The following is a 23529-nucleotide window of genomic DNA, read 5'->3' on the forward strand; positions in this document are numbered from 1 at the left end:
TGGAGCATCACACTGAAGTTTCTGCTCAGTTGTCTATTCTCTGTGAATCCTACCATCCTTTTCTAAACCAGTGAGCTTCAGGATACAGAATCAGGTTCGGACTGTTTTTTTGTGAAATCCTGCATTTCTTTTTCCCATATAGGCCACGTTGCATTTGGCTGAATAAAAACACGTATTTGAAAAAAAATCCAAATAGCCCCTAAGGTGGTTCAGCTGTAAAATGTCCTCGTTATTATTAGGACTACAATGCCATTTTTCTGTATTGTGTGTGTCTCATTTACACCAGCATCAGTTGGAGTCAGTAGGACTGTCTGATTTGCAACAGGCAGAGAGGAGGTCAGAGCTGGACTAAGTGATCAGCAGCACAGAGCCTGTAGGCCACCCTTGGACGGACCCTCTTTACCTGGAGGAAGTAGAGGACCATGACCGAGGAGGAGACACAGAGCCCTGATTGGCCTTGTTAGAGAAAAATCAGGGTGGTTTTAAAATCTAAGAGGCGGAAGATTAAAATGCATTTGTAAATGTTACTGGCACAAGGTGGCACAGTCGCTACACTAATTCCAGGGCATCTGGAAAGATCCCCAGCTCCCTAGTGTTGCAAGTCGTGGCATCTCCAACGAGTGTACCTTGTGCCTGGAATGAAGAATAAGGAGTTGCATGAGGCTTTCCCATGCAGAACATCGGGAGCAATTGGCAGCCAACACTGCTGCCAGCAGCTTCACGGGGCGCACGCGTGAGCAGCCATCTCCCGGCACACTGACTTCCATACACGCATTCCTGCCATCATCGCACCGTTGCAGGAGCAGAGTTTGGATGGCTTATTCATTGCAAAGCACATGCACGACAGATACAGCCCTGCAGGCTGCAAGGTCATCGCAGCCTCCTCGATGATGAATGGGCCCCTGCGGTGCTGCCCGGGGAGGGTGGGGGGGTGGTGTGTGTGTGTGGAAATTCCAAACCACAGCCACCCAGCTGGGACTTCACTTGATTTTGCTGTGGTGATGAATGGGCCCCCACGTGACTCACATGGTGAGGGCAAAGCACAGCTTCTGCCTCTCATGGGAGGTTCAGGCTGGATTGCTTTTGATGAAGAGCCTCTCTGGGTTTCGGCTACCCACGCATTTGTTTCCAGCACCACAAAAGATGTGGTTTTCTTGACGGTGTGTTCTCGTTTTGTTGTTACTCCCCAATTAGCTGGGTCACGCTGAGCCTGTGCATAGGGAGCTGTAGACAGCTCTTCATAGTGTCTTCAAAACATCTCTTCTGGCCCTGTTGGGAGCAGGGCAGTGTTGGGCGCCTCAGCTGACTGGCAGTCATGTTTGGAAGTAATCTGTGATCTGGGTTGTGCAGAGACAGCCAGTCTATCGTAGCTGTGCCTGCACTACCATAGCTTTGTACCCAGGGTCTGCACTCACCCCAGGACCTGCCCGTGCTAGCTTACCTTAACGATACAAGCTAGGTAGCAGTGATGAAATCAATGATGAAATGTGGTGGCCTGAAGGGAAGGCAGAGCTGATGGCAGGGACAAGTAGAAATGTGCTTCCCAAACCAGCCTGAGGCAGAGTTTGGACAGTTTATTTTGGGATGCAGAACTGTGTCCTGGGCCCTGTGCTATTCAAATGCAGTGTGCTGTCTCTGAGGGTACCCTCACTGCTGCTGGCTGTGCTGGCAGTCGCTTCTGATCAACACGCAGTGGAGGAGGATAGCAGGCGGGAGCAGGGTTTGCTACTGTACAGTTGATTTGTATTACTGGCCGTGCTGTCCCATAGACGTGCCAATACAAAGCAGTCACCTCCAACCAAGGGAACATCTCCTTGGCCTTGATCAGAGCTGTGGGGCGGGGGGGTGTATCTCCAGGAGGGTCTCTGTAAGGGCCAGAGCTCAGCAGGAAATTCATCCTAGTGCTCTTACTGTTTGTACCTTCCTGGAAGAAAAAACATCTCTACTCAGAAAGGTACCTGTGGTGGTCCAAACACGAATTCCTGTCTTCAGGTTGCTTAGAGCTTGCATGGCACATAACAGTCACTGATACAGCCTTTTGACTGAAACATTTTGCATCATTTGCAGATGCTGCTCCTCACTGTTCACTCCCAATTATACCAGTGCCATGCTGCTTTGAGCCTTGGGGCACTCAGTTGTTAACCCTTGCCATAAGGAGAGCCTGACCACTTACTCTTGTTATATAAATGCTACATCTACAATACCAAACTTTGTCTTGAAGCTCATTTATTCTTTTTCACCAATTGCTTTCTGCAGCTGGAGTTTTTCAAAGCCTTTCTGATCATCCAAACAAATCACATCAAGTAGTTTTACTTCAGCAGCTCTTTTTGTTGATGTGCTACAATAATTCAAAGAGATGAGAATAGATCTGAGATGGGTATCTTGCCAGCCCAGTCTGTGATGAAGACCAATACTGACTCAGTAGTGGCGTATCAGATGCAAAGAGCACTGGTAAAAATGGCGCTTGCTGCAAGCTTGTTATATCGAAGTGAGTTAGTAAAAAGAAATCAAAGAGACTCACATTCTTTGCTTGGCAAAGATGGTAAATGTTGCTTTTCTCTATCCTCCTGGCCATCTCCCAGGTTTCCTGGGTTTTTTTTGTCTTCTCCATTTCTAAGAAAGTAATCTCTGAATCCTTATTGTCTCAGCTTTCCTCTGCATGTGCAGTCACGTAAACTGAATCCCTGTCTACTGAGTTCTGCAGGGCTTTGAAACCTCCCAGCACCTTGAGCCACCATTCTGGCCATCCTTTTTTCAGCACCTTTTTAAAGTGTTCCTGCAGTGAAACCAGTCTTTTCCTTTATGACAAGATGCTGTCTGTTGGTTTGACTCTTGCTCACACGGCAGCTCTGGTATCGCGTCAGCTCACAACTCAGAATGAGGATTTTGCTGCTGTCAGCCCAGCAGGATTTTGGAGAAATACTTTCTTCACACATCAGCTTTCACACTTTTTCTGCAGTCCTGGACTACGGAAGAAAAACTTGCTTTGCTTTCCCTGGATGAAGTTGGTCTTCTGCTTAAATTTTGGTTAAGCTTAGTGTTGATGGAGCCCGAAGAGCAAGTGAAGCTACTGTGGAAGATTTCACTTGATTGCAGATAATCGTGAAAATAGCGTTTGGAAAATTGTGTTTCATGAGGGTAATTGGGAGTCTGCTCATGAGAATTCAGCTCATGGCACAGCAGTGGAATATTCAACCTCAGGGCTGGTGCGTGAAGGCTGAGTCTTGAGGGTTATGCTTTGTAAAAGGAACTAACATCATTCATGCAAAATTTTGCTTCAGAAAGCATGTCTCCCACAAGATATGACTTCACTGGAAATGAGAGCACAGATGACTGGCGAGCACTATTAAACAGGTTGCTGACATGGCCTGTCTTGGGAAGATTTTGTCTGAAGACTTCCCAGCCCTCCCAGCCCAGAGTCAACTGGTGTGGACAAATCTCATAACACATCTCCTTTTAATCAAGTGTCAGCACCCCTGACGGGAAACCTTCATGCCCCAGAGGGAGTATGTGGCTGGGAGTCACAGAGTAAGGATTAAACTGTGAAGGAAGAAGGATTCCTAGCTTGGATTGATCCAGCAAGTTATCTATATCAAAATATTGATGAAATGATGTGACTTGATACAAAGATCCATGCCTGCATAAGATAAGCTGCATCGATACATGAGCACGCGTGCTGCACTTTCCTGAAGCGTGGGCAGATGCTAAGAAACTCATTTCATCAGCTACTGATGGGAATAGCAAAGAAATGTTAGATTGCTGTTACCTCCTTCCCTGAAGGTGTAATAATTTGCTTGTAGCTCTGTGATTAAGCTGAACGCTGCTGGTTCTCCTGATGGAGAGGTGTCAGTTTGGAGTCTGCAAGAGCTTTGCTGTTGACTTCAATAATAACAGCATTCAGGTTAATGCTGCAAAATATCTGCCTTGTTTAGCCTATAAAAACCACGTGTTTATAGCTCTTCACAGTCCATTAGGAACAAGATTTGCTCACCTGAGTGAGCAAACCTGGAGGCAGAGCCGGTGGACAGTTACGTCTGGAAGACAGGGGATCCTTACCTCTTTGGGGAACTGAGCCCACGGTTTGTGTGGTCACTGAGCTCCTCTGGGCATGTGCAGGGTGCAGGCAATATGTTCTCCTTGCCTTTGGCTGCCTGTGACTGCCCTGCTGTGACCGAGGGTCTTCTCAAAATCCAGCCTCTTTTCCCTCATTTCAGCTCATTCTGTAAATCCCAGGCCTTTAACAAGGATCCTTTTATCTACGTAGTGGCTTCTTGGAGTCTTTAGGGATATTGATTAGAAAAGATTTATGTTAATGAAGAATGGGTCCAGAATAAAGCAAGCAGCATGGTCAAATCTTTCAGCGAGGTAAACAGCAGAAAAAGGTATTTCACTGTTTAGAAAAAGGCTGGGACAAATATAGCACATGGGGTTGCTGTAAACTACAGGATTGCCCAATTTCTGGCCGGCTCCCATCCCAAGGTTCCTCTTGGCTTAACCTTCTTTGTCTTCAGTACAGTTAAAGCAGGAGGGAATCAGAACTGAGTTTCTGATCTGTAGCCCACACCAACATGCATGTCATGACAAGATTGGACCCTAAAGTACACTGAAATAGTTTATTAGTAAATAGCTTTTTTTTAGCAGCTAAATTCAGGTCTAAACTGTCCGGTTTTGGAGCTGGCAGGGGAATCAGACACAATTTTGGTTTTGTCTAGTAAATACCAGGCTTGCAGAGCAGAGAAATCCCGGTAAAGGAGGAACTGGGATCCAGAGCTTTGGGTCTCCTGAGAGAGTCAGCATCACCTACCTTGTGTGCGGGCACGTGTGTTTGTCTGCATTCACGCCATGCAAGGGTTCAGTAAGGGATACTGGGACTGCTGTTTTGGATTTGACTGTGGAGCTAATTTTAGCAGCTCACTGTAAGAATACACGTCAAGCCTCTGAGACTACCTGAGATGCCAACAGCAATGAGGTGGCCTGGCTTGGCCCCACGGGGAGCATGACGTGCAGAGCAGGAATGCAGGAGGGGTAGAGGTGCCCCGTGGAGGGATAGAGGGATGCAGCCCTGGCTGAGGCAGCGGAGGGAGGCTTGTGGGATGGGAACAGCATGGAGACCATCAGCAGGGCTGGTACAGGTACAGCATCCCCAGATGGACTGTCAGGAAACATTACAGGTCAGGGCTAAGGGCACATTAGCAGATGCGCATGCAGGAAGGAAGCTTTAGTCCGTGAAATCATTTTCTTGCTTGCATGCACAGCATTCACTCAGAAACATAAAGATAAAATAATCCCTTGGCTTTCTGCATGCTGTATTCTTGATGTTTCATTCATAGCTTTATAGACTTCTTCAAATATTCATGTATCATATCATAAGTGAAAGGGAGAAAAATAGTTCTTTTGCAGGCTCAAAAGCAAATGGGGAAAAAATAAACTCAAATCCCAGAGCACTAGAATAACAGTTTTAAAAAACATGAGGAACCAATTTTTATTTTTAATAACCACAGTAGCTTAGGGGCCCAGTAATATTTCATTATATTAAATTTGAACACTGAATCGACCCATTGTACTAATGCTTGTAATTGCAAAAGGCAAATTAAATTTCCCCACATTGTCTGGAGAACCAGAAGACCATGGAAGGAGGCCACAAGGTAGCATGGAGCTGCAGCAGGATGGAGAGATTCAAATCGAGGAGATTCAAAATTCATGCTACAAGGGGCAGTGACAAGCCTGTTGGAAACTTCCAGGCAGAGCTGCATGGAGGACAGGAGGTGGGACAGGCAGAGCAAACAGCCCATTGCTTCTCGTGGCTCTGTGGCACTGTATGTGCTGCAGAGCATATTCATGAATGGTTGCCCAAAGGTTTTTGACTCTCAAAAGGAATTGACCCTGAAACATCAGGGATGCTCAGCAAGGAGTCTTTTCATTGCCCCTTCCCCTTTCACTGTGCCTCTACGTGCCTGCACAGACAAAGGAGATCTCCTGGAGTGCCCACGGTATTTTCACCTGGAGAGGTGGATAGGTGGATGAAGATCTTGACTGGGCTGATGCCTCTTCGCAGGCTGTTGGGAAAGCTGTGCTGATGGATGTTGCCCGATGGAGCAGGGAAGTGACTGGGAGCCGGGACTCAGGATTACTTTTCCTGGCTCTGCCACTGATGTGCTGTGTGACCTTTGACAAATCTCTTAGGAAATCACTTTCAAACAGCGCAGATACAATTAGGTGCATCTGTATAAAAGTGCCTACTTTTCAGAGGCCTGAACAGGCAAGTCTGGGTAAATTAGTACTTTTGGACTCCAGCCCACTTCTGAGTTTGCAGAATGTTCCCTTCAGCCTCTCTTTGCTTGCTTCGCCATCTGTCAAATGGGGCTGTTAATACTGACTCAGTCTTTGTACAGAGTTTTAAGCTTCTGAGACTAAAAGTGCATGATAAAAAGTGTTAGTAATTACAATACCGTCATCGCATGCAACCAAGTCTTTGGGGACTGGTTTGCTGCTTGAAGGTCAGGTAGAAGTCAAAGCTAAGGCACAGAGCTGGTGTTTGTCCCTTCTCAAAGAAGGTTTGGTATTTTTTGCTATACAGACTCTCCTGTAGTTAGTTTGAAACTTGGATGCAGGCTTTGGCTTTCTAAGGGTAACACCTAAGAGCGATCCAGCCGGATGTTTCTTTGTGACAGCTCTGGGGAGTGGAGAGATCAAGTCAGGGGAGGTCCAGGAGGTCCCTGCCCAAGGCAGCAAGAGGGCTGGGCTGTGCCTGTATGGAAAGTCAGAGTGACGTTGTCCCTTGCAAGGACCTTCACCCCCTTCTTTTCCCTTCCTCCCACCTCTAATCTCACAGGACCACCTGGTCACATCTCCCAGGAGGCAGTTGCATCCCACTGCAATGACATTGCACAGCATGTGCCCATGCAGCACTGTTGGGCAGACCAGCAATTGGGAGCAAAGAGAGCCAGGAGGACTCAAAGCGGTGATGCTTTATGTGTGCCTGTGCACCTCTCGGCACCCTGACCCTCTGGGAGCAGTACCTGTGGGGCGTGGGATAGGTGTAGGAGAGCCAGGGCGTCCTGGGGGATGACACGTAGCTGCATTACCCCCTGCTCTGTTTCACACTGGAGGCCAGCAGCCATTTTATCAACACCTCCCTTTGATGACGCTCTTCTCACTGAGCTGCCCATTGCCCCTGGTCACCCTCTCAGCCACTCACGAGTTTACTGGGGCTCCCCGGCTGTGCCAGGCCCCACCACAGCCGCACACACCTTGCTGAAGCAGGAGCACCTCCCATGCCTTCACATCGGTTTGGGTCACGTCAAGCCCTGATGGCAAGCGTTAACTCTCCCCCCTGACTTTTCCCTTCCCCTCCTCACTACTCCTTGCCTACATCCCATCCCTCTGCCTTCACTTGGGGGGGGGGTGGGGTGTGGTGACTTTGGGGAGCCAGCACCCCAGTGCTCGCTGTTGCTCACCAGCCTCCTCTCCATCTCGCTGCTGCGGTGTCTGCTCCCCAGCCTGCGCCCAGCATGCAGCCCCGGCGAGCTCGCACGCTGCCTTGCACCATGTCCATTACTCACTGACAGCCGTCATCTGCAAAACGCTTTTCCCCCTTGGATATTAACTTTTTCCCTCTTTTCTTCTCTCTCCTTGTCTTTCTCATGTTCTTCTCTCCCTACAGCCCTGCTGCTCACCCAAGGTAAGTGCTTTTTCTCCTTTCCTCTGCCTGCTCTGGCTCTCTTTTTGTCCCCTTTGGTCAGGCCGCCCCCATGTTTGTGTTTTACTGTGTTGTAGACAACCCAAGCTCATGGTGTTTGTGTCTAGCAGGAACTAGTTAAGATCAATGCATTAAGAACATGCCAGTGATTGATTGAAATCTAAGAGCGTTTCCTATATTCCAGATTTTTCCCTGTGGTTTTGTGAAATGACCCAGCCAGGGTTGCAAAGCAGATCATGCAGCTCTGGCTGATCTGGGTTTGTGACTTGACCCTCTCTTTGGGCAGCTCTGGGGTGTGGATTGTGCTGATGCTCTGGGTAGCATGGAGCTTTTCTGCAGGGGGGTTGGCGGGGTGGGCAAGGTGCAGGGCAGGGGGGTTGGCGGGGTGGGCAAGGTGCAGGGCTGCGCTAGTGTCCCCTTCCCATGCAAGATCAGGCCATGCATCACCCCTCAGTGCCTGCACCTGGGTGCTCTCCACCTCCCGTCCTGGGGGGTCCAGGGGGTGCGCTCAGCGCCAGGGCAGCGCTACCAGGGTACAATAAGCACCAGCACCGTTTCCCTCCTCACTCTCAGTTCTGACTCTGCACTCTTCATCTCCTCTCCCCGTGGCAGGATGTTATGTGTATTAATACTGAGCCCTCCCTTCCTTGCCCGAAATCCCCATTAGGTCTCTCTTGATCCCACTGCAGTGCGATGTACGCCTCCTGTATTTTTCTTATTCCTTCGATTCCAAATATGATTACTGTTGAATTTGCATTAAAGAAACATTTGTCAAAAGATAAGGACGGGCATGCAGGGTGCAAAGAGGAGCTCAAGTCTGACAGGTTTGCAAGCAGAGCTGAAAACCAAAGTGTTCATCATGCCTGAGCTGTGCTGCAAATCAAAGGAGCAGCATCTGCCGCGCAAGTTTCAAGCTCTGCTCCTTTCAGAGGATGCCAGATCTGCTGCACAGGGATGACCTGAGCCCATCGGATATTGGGCTAATTAGAAAATTGCTAGTGGCAGGCAGAAGTCCCCAGCTCCCCAAATATCAGCTTAGGGTGTTTATGGAAAACTCCTCAGAGCAGTTTGGACGTTTTCCTTTGTTACTTCTTCAGGTCCGGGAGGACTGGAAATAAGTTGAGCACAGCCTCCTTCCCAGTAATTTCATTGCTTTAATTCAGTAGCTGCCTAATTTGATCAGAACCCCGGGAACGAAACAATTTCTATTAAAATAACATAACTTTCCTCCCTCTGTTGTGATCCAGTGTGATTGCTTTTGGCAGCCGTTATTGGAGAACTTGTTCACCAGCTATGGAAAGTTGCTTTCCGCTTAATGAAGAAAAGCCTCCTCTCTGTCGGGGAGGAGGGGTCCCTGGGGTGCCCTCCTTGCTGGACTGCCCCAGGGTGCCCTCTGTGCCTGTGGTTTGAGCTCGCAGTGCTCAGCCCCTGCATACACTTCAAGCCAGTGGCCGGCCAGCAAGCAGAGCCCCCCTCACTGCAGAGGCACATGCCGGAGTGTCACTCAGCGGCCATCACGGCTAATCAGCGGGAAGAGAAGTGACGTCCTCGTTTAGTCCGTGTCATGTTAGATTTAGATTGCACAGACGCACAGGAATCTGTGTGAAAAAACTGCATTATTGAATGTTTCCGTGGAATCTGTTGGTCCTGCTCCTTGTCCCCTCCCTCCCAGAGCAGCTTGCACAGCTTTTCATGGGCAGCACCCCTTTCCCCAGGGCTGCATCCCTGGGACCACTGGGCACCCTGTCTCCCCTCTGCAGCAACAGGGTGGGTGTTCGCCCTCCTGCATCTTTGGCAGCCCCCACGGGGCCAGCAATGACATTGCCCCCGCTCACTGTGGTGGCCCTGTCTCTTTGCAGTAGCACTGGGGTGCCCCGTGGGATGAGCCCAAGTGAAAATGCCTCCCTTGTCCCAGCAGATCTTACCTGGGAATAAATGGAAGATCCTGGCTCTGCCCCACTCCGCCTTGCAGACCCCTCCCTGGGAAAACAGGGCTATGAATTTTACACAAAGCAAAGTAACTGGACAGGGGAGAGCCTTTGACACAGGTTCAGCTCAGCACTTGTTTCCTCCAGTTGGGCACTCTGAGCCAGACTTGCAAGGCTGTGCAAAGCTTTTGAAAGCCTGGTTTGGCCAAGTGTCCAGTGCCAGCTGTTGGGGCTGCAGAGGACCACAGTAGTATGGGGTGGCTGTGGAGTCACTTGCGAGTCAAACCTGTTGTGGTTTTTTTTAACTTCTCTGATGCATAACCTTTTATTTTGGCACTGGCAATGATCTCTCTGTATACTCTTTAAACAGGGAAATATTCGATACCAAAGTGCATAGCTACTCCAGTTGTCCTTGCCATTGCCAGCAGTGGACAAGCTGCTCTGGTGGTCTTCCCAGCCTTTACAAAACTCACTGAAAGCCTGAGCAGAGCCTTTGCTTGAAAATTCTTGGGCTCAGGAGGTCCAGATCTTTAAACGGATGAGGAATTATCTAAATGGTGTATACTTCTCTACCCTCATTTCCATATATTCACCCAGATCAAAGAAAATATTTCTAAATATGTTTCTTTATTTATTCATTAAAGCTCCTGGGTCCACTTTGCAGTGGGAAAGGCTGGGGAGCAGAGATGCCAGTTGACTGGCCTGTCAGGGACGGTCGTGTCAACAACAATCTCAAGGCAGAGCCAGCAGTGGAATATTGCGCAGTTCCCAGCCCTGTGCCTTAGCCTCCCTCTCATGAATGTGCAGCATTTCCCAGTTAGTGTTAAGGACGCTGGGGCATGTGTACGGGATGTATCACGCCTCAAAAATAGCTTTCAGGGCTAAGTAAGCAGATTCCTCCCTTTTTAGAAAGCAGCCCAGGCTGCCGGTGCTTGTGCATGTGTTTCAGTAAAGGACATATCCATATGCTAACCTCAAAAGCTGGAGTGTCTTTTAGCCAGCAGTCTTCCCCAGTTGTGATTGATGGCTTGACAGCGCTCTGGAGAGAGGAACTCATTCATGCTCACTGTTTACTTTGTTTAGCCAGGATTATATTTTATTGAGCGGCAACAAAAAAAATCCCATTTTAATTGTTGCTTTAATTTCTTCCTAGCAGCACAGTCCCCAGAAGGGGTGACCTTCATGCAGATACATGCCCACTCTAGAAATGGATGGAGACAAGATAGCTCAAGGGGTGTGAACTGGCCTTCATAGCAATCTTTCATGAATACATTGCTGGTTTTAATACAATTTATTCACCAAGTGACAGGGAATACAAACTGGTCTGTGACTGCTTGGTAGTCTTGCAGCATTGCCTAGGGATGGGTATTTACCTCTCTGACAGTGTTACAGGGCCTTCCTGTTGCCTGTTTCAGCTCCAAAGGTGCAGTGGCCAGACTATCCTGTGGAAATGGACCTTATGTAACGTTGATTTATGATGTGTCCAGGAGGCCACAGGCAATATCCAGTTCCCATTTGGTCCCCCTGGTCTGAAGAAGGTTGAGTGAGCAAGCATCCATGTACCCTTCAGGAGCAATGCATGATGTGGGAACACTGCTCAGTGCTCCCCATTCCCCTGAAAGAAATAAGAGAAAGAGGGGATACACTTACACTATGTTGAGCCCAAGAAACTTCCCATCATGTGTAGGTCTGAAAGCACTTTGCAGATAGCTGCAGATCAACTCCCAGGATATCCCTGCAGGCATGGGTGAGAGAGCTGAGGAGTGAGCATGACACAGCAGGGACATGCCCAGGGCTGCAGAGCACAACAGTGGCAGGACCTTAACTGGAAGCAGCTGGCCCCTCTCGTCTGTCCTACCTTTAAGGGTCTGAACTGACCCTGAATAAGGCAGAATAAGTGAGAGCACGGAGTCGTGTAACCAAAAACCTCTCCTTGTTTCCTGCAGGCAGGCACTGGGTCCAGTGCCTAGCAGATGTCAGCTGTGGCCATTGCTACAGGCTGGGCAAAAGCCAACTTCCTTCTCATTCCTCCCACCCAGCCTTTGGTCTCACCAGACCTGTTGTCTCCCCTGCTTGTAGCATCTCCTCACTAACCTCTGGGCTCCCTGGCACGAGGAGCAGAGAACCTTGGTGCAGCAGCCCCAGCTTGCCTAGCCTTAGCAGCTTGTGCCTGCTCCTGTAGCCCAGATAGGCTGCTGGCACTCAGTGGTAGCACACACCTGTGTGCCAGAGCAGGCAGGGTTTAGGGGACCTCTCTCTCACCACCTTCCCCTTCCCAGGGAGGAGATGGAGGCAGCCCTGCAGGTCCTGGCAAGCTCCTGTTCTTGCTGGGCATAGCCAGACCTTATCAGACTTAATTGAGGTTGACAGCAGGGAGTCCAGGGTGCAATCCGCATTGAAAAGTAGGTACTGATGCTGATACAAACAGAAATCAGACTAGTTAATAATTGAGCTGCAGCTTGGGCATTCACCTTGACAGACTTGACCTTCCCAATTAAAAATCTGTCCCTCCCCACCACCCCTTGTGTTTTATTTATCACAGCCTTTGGTAGTCGTCTTTGCAGGCTACCGCACTGGGGTGATGTGTGACACACCTCACCAATGCCCTGTCCCTGCTTCCTGGAGGAGCCCTCCAAGACGCCAGCTCTACACCCGATCCCTCAGGAGGGAGGTAGTCTGTGGCTACCATAGACTGCATGGGAGCATGTCCCACGCTTGCTGTGGAGACAGCAGGCTCCTGCAGTTCCGAAGGCAGGTTGGTTCACCCTGCTGCTGGATGAAGCGTTTCCCTGAAAGGCAGGAGCATTGGAAGTGTGCTCTGCCACTGGGATGCTGCAAGAGTTTATTCCCTCACAGCTGCTCGATCTGTACACACGGGGCTCAACTCAGTCCTCAGAACAGGTAGACTCAGCAGGCCTGGAACAGTTTCAGGTTGGGGTCTGGTATTTTGCAGAGATTGGCACTGATTCCTGCTACAGGGTGCTAAGGCATCCTAAACAGTAGGTGGGGAGAAGTGGAGGATTCATGTAGGTGCTTTGTATTGCTCTTTGGAGGTGCTTAGCTCTCCCACTTAACTGTATGGCGAATATCAGCTGGGGCAAAAGACATGTCAACTGGGCTCCTAAGCTTGTCCTCCTTGCCACAAATGGCACTGCCTTAATTTCAGAGGACAGTCAGCAGCCTGGTATTTGGCACCTATGGGTCACTTGCATGAGTGCATTGAGCAAGATCCAGCACAATACTGACACATTGTTGTTCAATGTCTAGGGTTATTCAGCCCGGAGAAGAGAAGGCCCTGGGGAGACCTTATAGCAGCCTTCCAGTACTTAAAGGGGGCTACAGGAAAGATGGGGAGGGACTCTTGATCAGGAGGTGTAGGGATAGGACGAGGGGTAACGGTTTTAAACTGAAAGAGGACAGATTTAGATTAGATACAAGGAAGAAATTCTTTACTGTGAGGATGGTGAGACACTGGCACAGGTTGCCCAGAGAAGCTGTGGCTGCCCCCTCCCTGGCAGTGTTCAAGGCCAGGTTGGACGGGGCTTTGAGCAACCTGGTCTAGTGGAAGGTTCCCTGCCCATGGCAGGGGGGGTTGGGACTAGATGATCCTTAAGGTCCCTTCCGACCCAAAAGATTGTATGATTCTATATGACTCAATCTCTGTTTGTCTCCTACATTAGGATAGAGGCTCAGTGAAAATACAATGGCAGGTTAAATGTTTTCAGATGCACCTTTGACATTTGTTAGGTGTCTGTGCTTTGCTTTCCTGTTGCACATTCACAACTGCTTTGTGGCTGCTTTTTAATGAGTCATGAAGGAATTACCTCTTTTTCCTTATCTGCAAATTTCCTCTGTTATCATGTCATGGTTTAACCCTAGCCAGCAATTAAGCACCACACAGCTGCTTGCACCCTCCTCCCTGCTCCCAGTGGGATAGGGAAGAGAATCAGAAAGAGTAAAACTCACAGGTTGAGATAAGAACAGTTTAATAACTAAAATAAAATATAACAATAATAAAAAATATAACAATAATAAGAATTGTAGTGAAAAATAATATAACAAAAAGAGAGAGAAATATAACCCAAGTGATGCACAATTGCTCACCACCTGCTGAACAATGCCCAAGCAGCAATCCTCCTCTCCAGGCCAACTCCCCCAGTTTATATACTGCGCATGACATTCTACAGCATGGAATATCCCTTTGGCTAGTTCAGGTCAGCTCTCCTGGCCATGCTTCTTCCCAGCTTCTTGTGCACCTGCTTGCTGGCAGAGCATGGGAAACTGAAAAATCCTTAAGGTAGGATAAGCACTACTTAGCACAACTAAAACATCAGTGTGTTATCAACGTTATTCTTGCACTAAACCCAAAACACAGCACTGTACCAGCTACTAGGAAGAAAATAAACTCTATCCCAGCTGAAACCAGGACATAACATTTCTGTGAGGTACCCATCTGGACATGCTGCCTATGTCTGTTTTCCTGGGGTTTGCTTGCAGCTGACATTGAAAGACTTAGCCTGGCAGTGGCATTCAATCATCTGCCCCCATAGGACATCCTTGATGTGCCTTCTTGGACAACGGTGTTTCTTCTCTCTGTGCCCCAGTTCACCATATTCACCGCAGAGGACCTGCCCGGTGACAGCAAGGCCTCCATTATTCATGTCTCGGTGGGCATGCTGTCAGCAGGCTGCAGGTTTCCATTGCTGGTCAGCTTGTCCCTTCACCACGAGTGGCCTAACTAGGGCTTGAAGGTGTCTCTGGTGGCACTTCTTCCGCTGGCAAGGTGCCCTCTAAAAACAACATGATTTCCACAGCCCTTCAATGCTGTGGTAAGCGCCAGCACCTTCACTTTGGTGCAGTGCCTGGTCCCATGCTCACTCTGCATCCAGACCCCAGGATGCCAGAGCAATCTCTCCACTCTTGGACATGGACATGTAGCTTGATTTACTCCAAGAGCTGGCTGGCATGTGATTTCCAGGCTCATCAAATCAGTAGGTGATCCACAAGTGACAACAAAGCCACCTGCTAGCAGCCAAAGGTCCTGCCTCTGGCTGTGGACACAGGCACTGCCATGCAGCCTGCCCAGCAGCCTTGGACCTGGTGCACAGTGAGAAGAGATGCAGGAGATCTTCCTCCTCAAGGAGGGTTTCAGGTTGTGCACTGTCCTGCCTGGCAGAGGTACATAAACCATCAAGAGCAAGATGCCAGGTTTCTGTGTTGGACACCACTCCCTATGGGGAGGAGAAAGCTTTCTGCACTGCATTGTGCTTACAGACCTACCTGCAGCTCAACTTTGCCTAGACAGTTAATATTTGCACGAGGCTCCATGTTGTCTTACCATGCCAAAGGCTTTTGTCAAATCAGTTGAAGTGGAGACTGAGGTTTTGTTGCCTCATTTCCCCTGGAGTTGTTAAGCCAAGAAAATTCTGCCTCATAGTCCCCGTTTTCAGGGCAGCTCCTCTTATTCCAGACTTTTGCTTTCTTCTCTGTGCAACTGCAGCTAGTGGGTGAGAGCCCAAGGGACCGTGCCACCAGCTGCAGCCACACCTTTTCAGATGTAGTTACTTCCCAGCGAAGGTTGTAGTGAGCCAGACTGTCCCCAAGTCCGAGCTTTGCAACCCTGCTGGGATGGCTGCTGTGCTTTTGCTCAGCTCAGTACTGTCAGCACACGTCAGCATGTGCTCAGCTCATCTGCCAATCTGGGCCTCACAGAGCTGAGGGTGCCTCCTCCCCCGAGCTTCAGGTTATGGGGGAGCTCAGACAGAAGTGAGCCACGTATGTGGTACGGCAACTGATGTGTGAGCACCTGCATTTTCAACAATGGGTACAGCTTGTCATCTTCAAACACTTCCAGGTAGAGGCAGAGACTGGACTTTCTCAATCTCTGTCTTGGAAAAAAAGACGTAGATTTCATCTAATTCCCTGCTCAAGTGAATTGAAGTAACTTAAATCTTGTTCTTGATAATCATCAGTTCATGCCTCCAAATGTAGCATAAGGCAGAACATTTTCTCCAGGTTCACCCCTGTTTCTGCACTTCTCCAGCTCAGCTGCCTCCTCCCCTCTGTGTTCAGTTGGTCTTTGCCTATAGTTGCCCCACCATCCCATGGTATCCTGCATTGCCCATCTTCTTCAGGCACTGTGCTCCCCTGTCTCTGTCATTTTTTGTAAACTGAGGATTCTCAAATCCAGAGTACACTGTCTTCGAGCTAGGCAGTGATGGTCTTGATGTACGTCATTGATTTCAAATGATGGATGCAGCTGTTTCTGCTTCTGTGATGGGTTATAATAACATCACCTGCCACAGGAGTTATTATATATTTTATAAACTCTGCAGGTCTTGCAGTCTTTACAATCAATCTAGCCAAGCTGATGAAGAGAAGGCAGAGTTTATAACTAGATTTCCCTGGGACTTTATAATTTCTGTGTGATTTTTTGTGCAGAGTATGAGATCTGCTGGGACCCACGTGGGATTAATCACACCTGAGGCATTACCTGGGGTGTTTGTAACCTCTACAGGAAACTTTGGGTAACGTCTGACCCTCTGCTTAGCAAGAACAAGGTGCTCTGCCTTTGTAATACCCCCCCCCAGGTTCTGCAGAACTCCAGCTCCTGCTCCCACACACTCAGCTGGGCCCTGTACTGCAGCTCGTACGCCCCGACTGGTCAGGCACAGGAAAGCCAGGGGAAACCCAGCTTCTTTCTTGAGATGTCAAGGCTTTTCAGAGAGCCCATCGGCTTGTCTCTGCATTTGGGTGGGTGGTTGGGAGAGGAAACCTGGGTCAGGGCCAGGGACAGTGCCAGGCAACCAGAACCTCCCCAGGCACCTCGTTGGGTTCACTGGGGCATCAGCAAGATGAGCCCAACACAGGGTCATCTCAGCATGCTGCTGACTTGGGGTCCTGGTTTAGTTTTAAACATACAGTAATATGAAAGAAAAAACCACTTGGTTCCTGACTTACTTCTTCATGTTCATTTTTCCAAATGCTAGGAATGTGTTCATATGTGCACATGTGGTTGTAACTGTGTGTATCTGTCTGAGCCTTAAATCAAGAACTGAGTGGCACAGGGTGCCAACAGTGATTTTCTAATCAAAGGGGAATAAAAAGACCCTGTCTCTTGCTCATTCAAACCAGGAAACACACCAGGGCATTAAGGCTGTCTTAAAGGACGCTTGTGCCAAATGACAGAATGAATGGGTCCCTCGCTCTCCCCAAAGATGTGGCTGCTGCAGGGAGGATGGGAGGGCATATGTCCTTCAAAAGCACCAGTGCAGGCTGAAGAAACATTTGGTTTTGTTTTTTTTTTTTTTTTAAAGTTAAAACCGTATTATGTATGTTCTTGGTGAATAACTGATATTCAGAAATCTTGGTCCTTTACTTCTGCGGTCCAGCACCCCACCACCGCCCCCCAGATCGCTGCGTGAGCTTACCAAGCTGTGAAGGGGCTGCAGAAGCCTGTGCTCAGGCTCTGCAGACAAGCCCCTGTGGTCCCCCACAGCTCCAGGGCTGCTGTCTACAGCTTGGTGTTGACCTTGCTTTCACAGAGGTGGCTGAGAGGAAGCTGACGGTTGAAGAGGAGGAAGCCAAGAGGATTGCAGAGATGGGCAAACCAATACTCGGCGAGCATCCCAAACTAGAAGTCATCATTGAGGAATCCTATGAATTCAAGGTCAGTAGTTGTTCTAGTGGTCCTCCAGGAGGGGAAAGCCATGTGGCACTGAAGAGCAGCCATGGAGAGCAGGCCTGAGACAGCAGGGGTGGCTGCATGTGCAGGGAAAGGGCTGCTGGAAAAGGAGTATGAAGTGCTGTAAAGGGTGGGGGAAACCTACAAGAAATGCCAGTGAAAGAAGATGCTGGTAGGCAGAGGTGGAGGGAGGAAGAAAATGGAGCCTTGCTGGAAGCAGAAGAAGACAGTGTGCAAGGAGAGGGCAGGAGCAAAGCTGTCTCTGGTGAGGCAGGGGTGAGGGAAGAAGGAGCTTCATCAGGATTAAGGGGTGGCAAACAAGGTGGCTCTGGTGAGGTTTGGGTCAGCCTGTCCAGGGAGAAGGTGGGCCCAAGTCCAGTCATGGCCTCACCTGGCTGGTAGGAGAGTGCTTGTGGCATTTTCACAGTTTGGGAAGGGTCTGTGAGACCACAGTGCACTGCAAGATCAGCCTTGCCTGCTAGCAGCCAGTTTAATTGCTGTGCATCTTTATTTCCACAACAGAGCACCGTGGACAAGCTGATTAAGAAGACAAACCTGGCTTTGGTTGTAGGGACACATTCCTGGAGGGACCAGTTCATGGAGGCCATTACCGTCAGTGCAGGTGAGGGGGAGATCAGACCCACACCAGCATCCACGGAGTTCATGCTGCCTGGTGTGAGAGCTGTCGGGGCTCAGGAGATAGCGTCTGCCTGGTCAGAGATGCTCAGCTGTTGCATGCATGGTGTCCATCACCAAAGCCAGTCCAAAGAGCTCTTCTGCTCCAAATATACTGGGCTTTTGCAGATACATTAACCAGGAGCTCAGGAGATCCATCTTTTGGTCCAGAGCCATCTGGGAGGCCAGTTTTCAAAGGCTTTATGTCCACTGGCGGTGGTCCTGCTGCTTCAGTGGTCTAATGAACAGCATACAGGCAGCAAAAATCCCATCCTGGCTGGGCTGCTGGCTCCTGGTATGCCCAGTGCTGTCCTGTTCAGGTAGCTCCTGCTGCTGGAAGATGTCCTGTCTGCCATGGCCAGTAGAGTCTCTGGGAGTAGGGAGTGTTACCACATGCAGACAGGTGATGTTGCCCCACGAGGCAGCAGCTGGTGGAGGGAAAGGTCCAGAAACCTGCCAGCTGTTGCCCAGGAAGCCTGAGAGAGCTCACCACTTCCAGAGCCAGGCAGCTGTGGAGCAGACATTTTAGGCATGTCCATGCCATTAATGGCACTTGGGCACCTTTCTGAACCTTTCCTTGATGTTTTGACACCTTCCCCAAAGGGCTGGTTTCCACCCAGCTGTAGTGCAGGCAGCAGGGAGGCAGGCAGTTGAGTGGGAGCTGTTACCAGTGGCCACAAGGGCTTCTTCTGATATGAAAGAAGAGATGTGGGGTATTCAGTTTTCTTCATTTTAGTAATTAAGAGAAACTGCTTCTATGGAAACAGTACATCCATTCTTGGAGCAATGTTTTTTCCCAGGCCTGCTTTTCTCTTCCTATATCTTTCTCCTTCCCTTGCCATCTCCCCTGTGCTCCCTACCTGCTTTCTCCTCCTCCAGTTTATTTCCATTGTCCTGTGTCTGCACAAAGACCAGCAGTGCTTCTAGCCTCAGGGCTGACCTGGCCCACCAGGCTGAGGGGACCCCCCAGAGGGCTGCTGCTGATACCCTCACACAGATGAGAAATTTCTTGCTGGGGCACTGCTAGTGACCAGCTTGTGCTCTGGGACAGGAGGACCAAGAGGTGTCTCCAGTTTCCCATTTCTATCACTTTCTGCTATTTTTCACCCCAAAACATCACTTGCCTGTGTAACTTCATGGTGCCCCTCAATGGTAATCTCCACAGGTTGAGTACATCCTATGTGACTGCCTGTGGATGGGGACAGGACTGCCCTTCTGTGGGTACAACACACCGCCCTGCCACTACTCAGCCCTGCAGGTGTCCAGGTGGCACCCCTCTTGCCAAGCCTCACCCATCATTGAGGGACCTGGTGTGCCCCAAGCCCACTGTTGTGGCCAGCACCGTGCCACCTTGTCCCAGGAGAGCAGCATCTCTGGAGGCCTGGCGGCGGGGCCAAGCATGGGCTGCAGCCCACCCCCTTAATCTTGACCTGCCCCATCATGAGCGCTGGATCTCTCCTTCCATGTTGTTTGCAGCGGGTGATGAGGACGAGGATGAGTCTGGTGAGGAGCGCCTGCCGTCCTGCTTTGACTACGTGATGCACTTCCTGACCGTCTTCTGGAAGGTGCTGTTTGCTTGCGTGCCCCCCACCGAGTACTGCAACGGCTGGGCCTGCTTCGTCGTCTCCATCCTCATCATCGGCATGCTGACAGCCGTCATCGGCGATCTCGCCTCCCACTTTGGCTGCACCATTGGCCTCAAGGACTCGGTGACTGCAGTCGTCTTTGTCGCCTTTGGCACTTCTGTACCAGGTGGGGTGGCCACGGGGAGGGAATGGGGTGGGAGGAAAGTCCTCTGGTGGCTCTCCTGCCCCAAGGGGAGCAGCTCTGTCATGGGATGGGGTTCAGGCTGGGAAGGGGCTCCACAGAGCCCTGTCCCCAGGCAAGGTCTGCACCCCACTTGGTGGCAATATGGGGTCCCTGGACCTGGGAGGGGAGGTGTGCACCAGGAGAGGTCCGTGTCCCAACATGGTTGGTGCCTCACCTGAGCCTCCCCTGTCCCCCAGACGTGAAGGGTTGCCTATTTCTCCTGCTGGACCCCCAGTGATTTCTCCTTCCCTCCTTCCCTCCTCCCCCAACCCCAGACACGTTTGCCAGTAAAGCTGCAGCCATCCAGGACGTGTATGCCGACGCCTCCATCAGCAACGTCACAGGCAGCAACGCAGTCAACGTCTTCCTGGGCATCGGGCTGGCATGGTCAGTGGCGGCAATCTACTGGGCATCGCAGGGGCAGGAGTTCCAGGTGTCGGCGGGCACCCTGGCCTTCTCCGTCACCCTCTTCACCATCTTCGCCTTCATCTGCATCAGCGTCCTCCTCTATCGCCGGCGACCCCACCTCGGGGGGGAGCTGGGCGGCCCTCGGGGGTGCAAACTGGCCACGACGTTGCTCTTCGTCAGCCTCTGGCTGCTGTACATCCTCTTCGCCACCCTGGAGGCCTATTGCTACATCAAGGGGTTTTAGGCGGTGGAAGAACGGTGCCACCGGGGGGAGGGACCCCCTCCTCCGTTACCTCACTGGACACTGGTCCTGGAAGCCCGGTTTCACTGGAAGGGACAGCTGTCCATCAGGGGCTGCTGCTGCCCGGACAGTCAGATGGCTGGGCACCAAGAAGGGCAAAACCATCCCAGAGTGAAAAAAACAAACAGACAAAATCCACCCAAAAATGATACAAAAGAAAAGAAAGCAACAATGGCAAGTGTTGAAATAAAACAAAACACAATAAACCCAGCCACTGACCCCATTCAATGAGATTATGAAGTTTCAGCCATCTCCAAAGGCCACCTCTCCCGCAGGGGCTTGTGTCCTTTCCTCCTGAGCACCCCTCCACTGTAAGGAGATGTTTTCTTATTTTTACTGGTTGGGAATTGCAGAATCATGAATTTGTGGGGTTTTTTTCTTTTTTTTGTTTGCTTGTTGCTTTTTGGTTTGGGGGAGCACACTGCTTGATTTTTTTTTTTCTTTCTTTCTTACTGCTTAAACAGAAAAATGTTAAAAATTTAAAGCTTCAAGCTGCCGTCAGTGCTGGAATTGAAATGTGTATTTTCTGAAGCCACAAAAGACTGTGACACAGTCAAAGAACTTTTTCACTATTACCCGTTCCCTCCCCCGCCACCTTCCATTTCTTTCTTTTTTAAGAACATCACAAGACTGATATATTTTTAATGCAAACACAGACACACAGACACACACATGTAGTGACAAAGGCTGGAGCATGTAGCATCTCAATCACCTGCCTGGGCTAAGAAAAAAAGGAGGAAAAAACCCCCCAACCCTCTAATATAATACTTATCATGTATATTTTGACTATGGCATTTCTCTTTGTATAATTAACTTTGAGCTTGTGGTACTGCAGGGAGAGAAAATTATGTTAATTTACAACCGATAAAGAAATAAATGGCTACCCAGGAATAGCCTGCCCTGAGGGGAGTGAGGGGGCCAGGGAAAGCAGCACTGGCTCCTTGGGATGGTGGTGGTGGTGGGTTTGCTGTGTGGTCCTCCTGCTCGGAGGTGGAAATTAATTCAGGAAAACCCAGATAGCGTGCCCGTATGTTCCCAGCGCTGCCCCACCCCGAGCTGTGGCGTGGCTGCCCTTTCATTCGTTTGCTACCCCTGTTTTCACAGCACCCGCATCTTGCTGGTGGTCTTCAAGCCATTGAAAGGTACAGGCTTAAAAACTGCCACCCACGTCAGGACGTCTGTGTCATCTTGAGTACCTTTTAGGAACACCAGACAGACATAAAAGCATCCTTTTCATCTGAAGCGCATCTCTTTTTAAGGAAAACAAAACAAAACAAAAAACAACCACCACGAGAGTATGTCATGAATTACATCAATGGCTGCAAATTCAAATGTTGGGTTGGTAATAAAAATAAATAAAAACTATACCTATATCTATATAAACAGTGCTATCTAGAAACATATTTCTTAATTGAGAGCCCTGGAAGAGAATGTTAAAACTTACTCTTTGTGAAGTGTTTTCAAGATGAAGATCATTTCTTCTATCAACCGGTGCTGTAAAGGGAAACATTTTCTTGATAAAGTTCCCTATAATAAGCCAAACCTTGGGAGGCAGTCAGTAAGAGAGGGGTTGCCAAAAGTACATCTCTGCCTGCTGCAGTACTTCCTGCTGCCCCAAGAGGCAGGGAGGAGGTGTCCATGGGTTAGGAAAAAAGCAATGGGAACAAGTTTGCAATGGACAAAAAGAGATGTAACATTATAGCAGGTGACTAGATGAGAGTGACAGTGGTCCTTGACACACAGATGAAGTATTTATTTTCATACAAAATGTTTATCAGATATCTCTATATAAATGTGTATACATGTAAGGCAGAGAAGAAGAATCCTTCTCAGAGGAGCAGCAGGAGCTTTGCCGGTGGAAACCCACCATGGGTGAAAGCCATTGGGTTTGATGTCAAGAAGCATCCGACCTCCTGCCTCCTCTCCTCCCTTCACCATGCCTTTGGGGAAGAGCCTGAAAAAGACGGACAAGAAACCCGAGGCCAGACTGCTGCTGATCTTGCCCGTCCTTCTGGCCTCTGGCTGTGCCAACAGCCACTGAGAGCAGCTCCCACCGCTGCCGGCCACAGCCGCCGCTGCCCACCAGCCGGGGACCCCAGCACTCACATGTGTGACACTGAAAGAAAAATTACAAAAGCCCCCAAATGCTGTATGGGGGATTTAAAGTGCAACTCTCACGGGGAGGTTGTTCTCATCGCTGTTTTTAATTTGGACATATAAAGTCTGTTGAGCTTTTATTTAACCTGTGCCAGCTCACCCGCCCTGGGTGTTGCTGGCGTGGGGAGCTGCCATGCTGTTCTTCTGTTGCTTGTGCTGTACCCACCATGTGCTTTTCATCCGCTTCCTTCTTCAGCTGACTGCAGGGAGGGGGCACAGCGGGGGAGGACTGGCTGCCATCAGTGTCAACTGCATGGGGACCCTGGTGCCCTCCATGCACAAGGGCAATCTGTGCCAGGCCGACAACATCCGTGGAGTGTTTCTTTCTTTTCTTTTTATTTTTTACTTCATTAAAAAATATGCAAGCTAAAAAACAAAGCAGGTTTGGTGCCTTTGGGAATATTTTTTTTTTTTTTTTTTTTCCCTGAAGCTTTTATGTTTCATTTTGGGTCTAGCTATCAGCTTGCTCCTCTTTTCCTTTGGGCAAGTGCCTGGACTTGGTTGCACTGGCTCTGGCTGGTTTGCGCCCCCCCCCCGACCCCAGCCCTCTGGTTTGGTACTGCTGGGAGAACCCCACAGCGCTTGCCCCTGGCTGGCTGGCAGAGAGGAGATTTTGCTGCTGTTTTTGTTGTCGCTGCTCCTTCCCCTTTGTTTGTCCCATCAGCTTCCCGTGGCAGCCTGCAATAACAGCCGCTGGCCTCTCTCAGCAGCCCTCATGCTTTGGGGGCGGGGGCGCATGCTTACCTTTCTGCCTCCTCCTCCCCTCCATCCCCGCTCCTCACCGAGGCCCTGTCACTGCTGTGGTTGAGGATAAGTAAAGCATCCTGACACCAGGAGAGAAAAGCCAAGGTGATCAAAGGAGCTGCTT

General features: G+C 49.8%; 1 protein-coding gene across 4 annotated transcripts in view; it reads left to right on the forward strand.

The window, feature by feature from the left end:
- The window catches only part of SLC8A3 (solute carrier family 8 member A3), a 149207-nt gene extending 126168 nt beyond the window's left edge, over nucleotides 1-23039 (forward strand). For all 4 annotated transcript variants that reach the window (XM_074824318.1, XM_074824319.1, XM_074824320.1 and 1 more), the window contains 5 exons: nucleotides 7664-7681; nucleotides 17172-17296; nucleotides 17834-17933; nucleotides 19463-19738; nucleotides 20071-23039. In XM_074824318.1, coding sequence (XP_074680419.1) covers nucleotides 7664-7681; nucleotides 17172-17296; nucleotides 17834-17933; nucleotides 19463-19738; nucleotides 20071-20447 — 896 coding nt within the window. In that variant the 3' untranslated portion in view covers nucleotides 20448-23039. The remainder of the gene's footprint in view (nucleotides 1-7663; nucleotides 7682-17171; nucleotides 17297-17833; nucleotides 17934-19462; nucleotides 19739-20070) is intronic.
- Nucleotides 23040-23529: the final 490 nt, after the last annotated feature.

The sequence above is a fragment of the Strix aluco genome, chromosome 4, assembly GCF_031877795.1.
Source record: "Strix aluco isolate bStrAlu1 chromosome 4, bStrAlu1.hap1, whole genome shotgun sequence".
In the NCBI taxonomy this organism is placed as follows: Eukaryota; Metazoa; Chordata; class Aves; order Strigiformes; family Strigidae; genus Strix; species Strix aluco.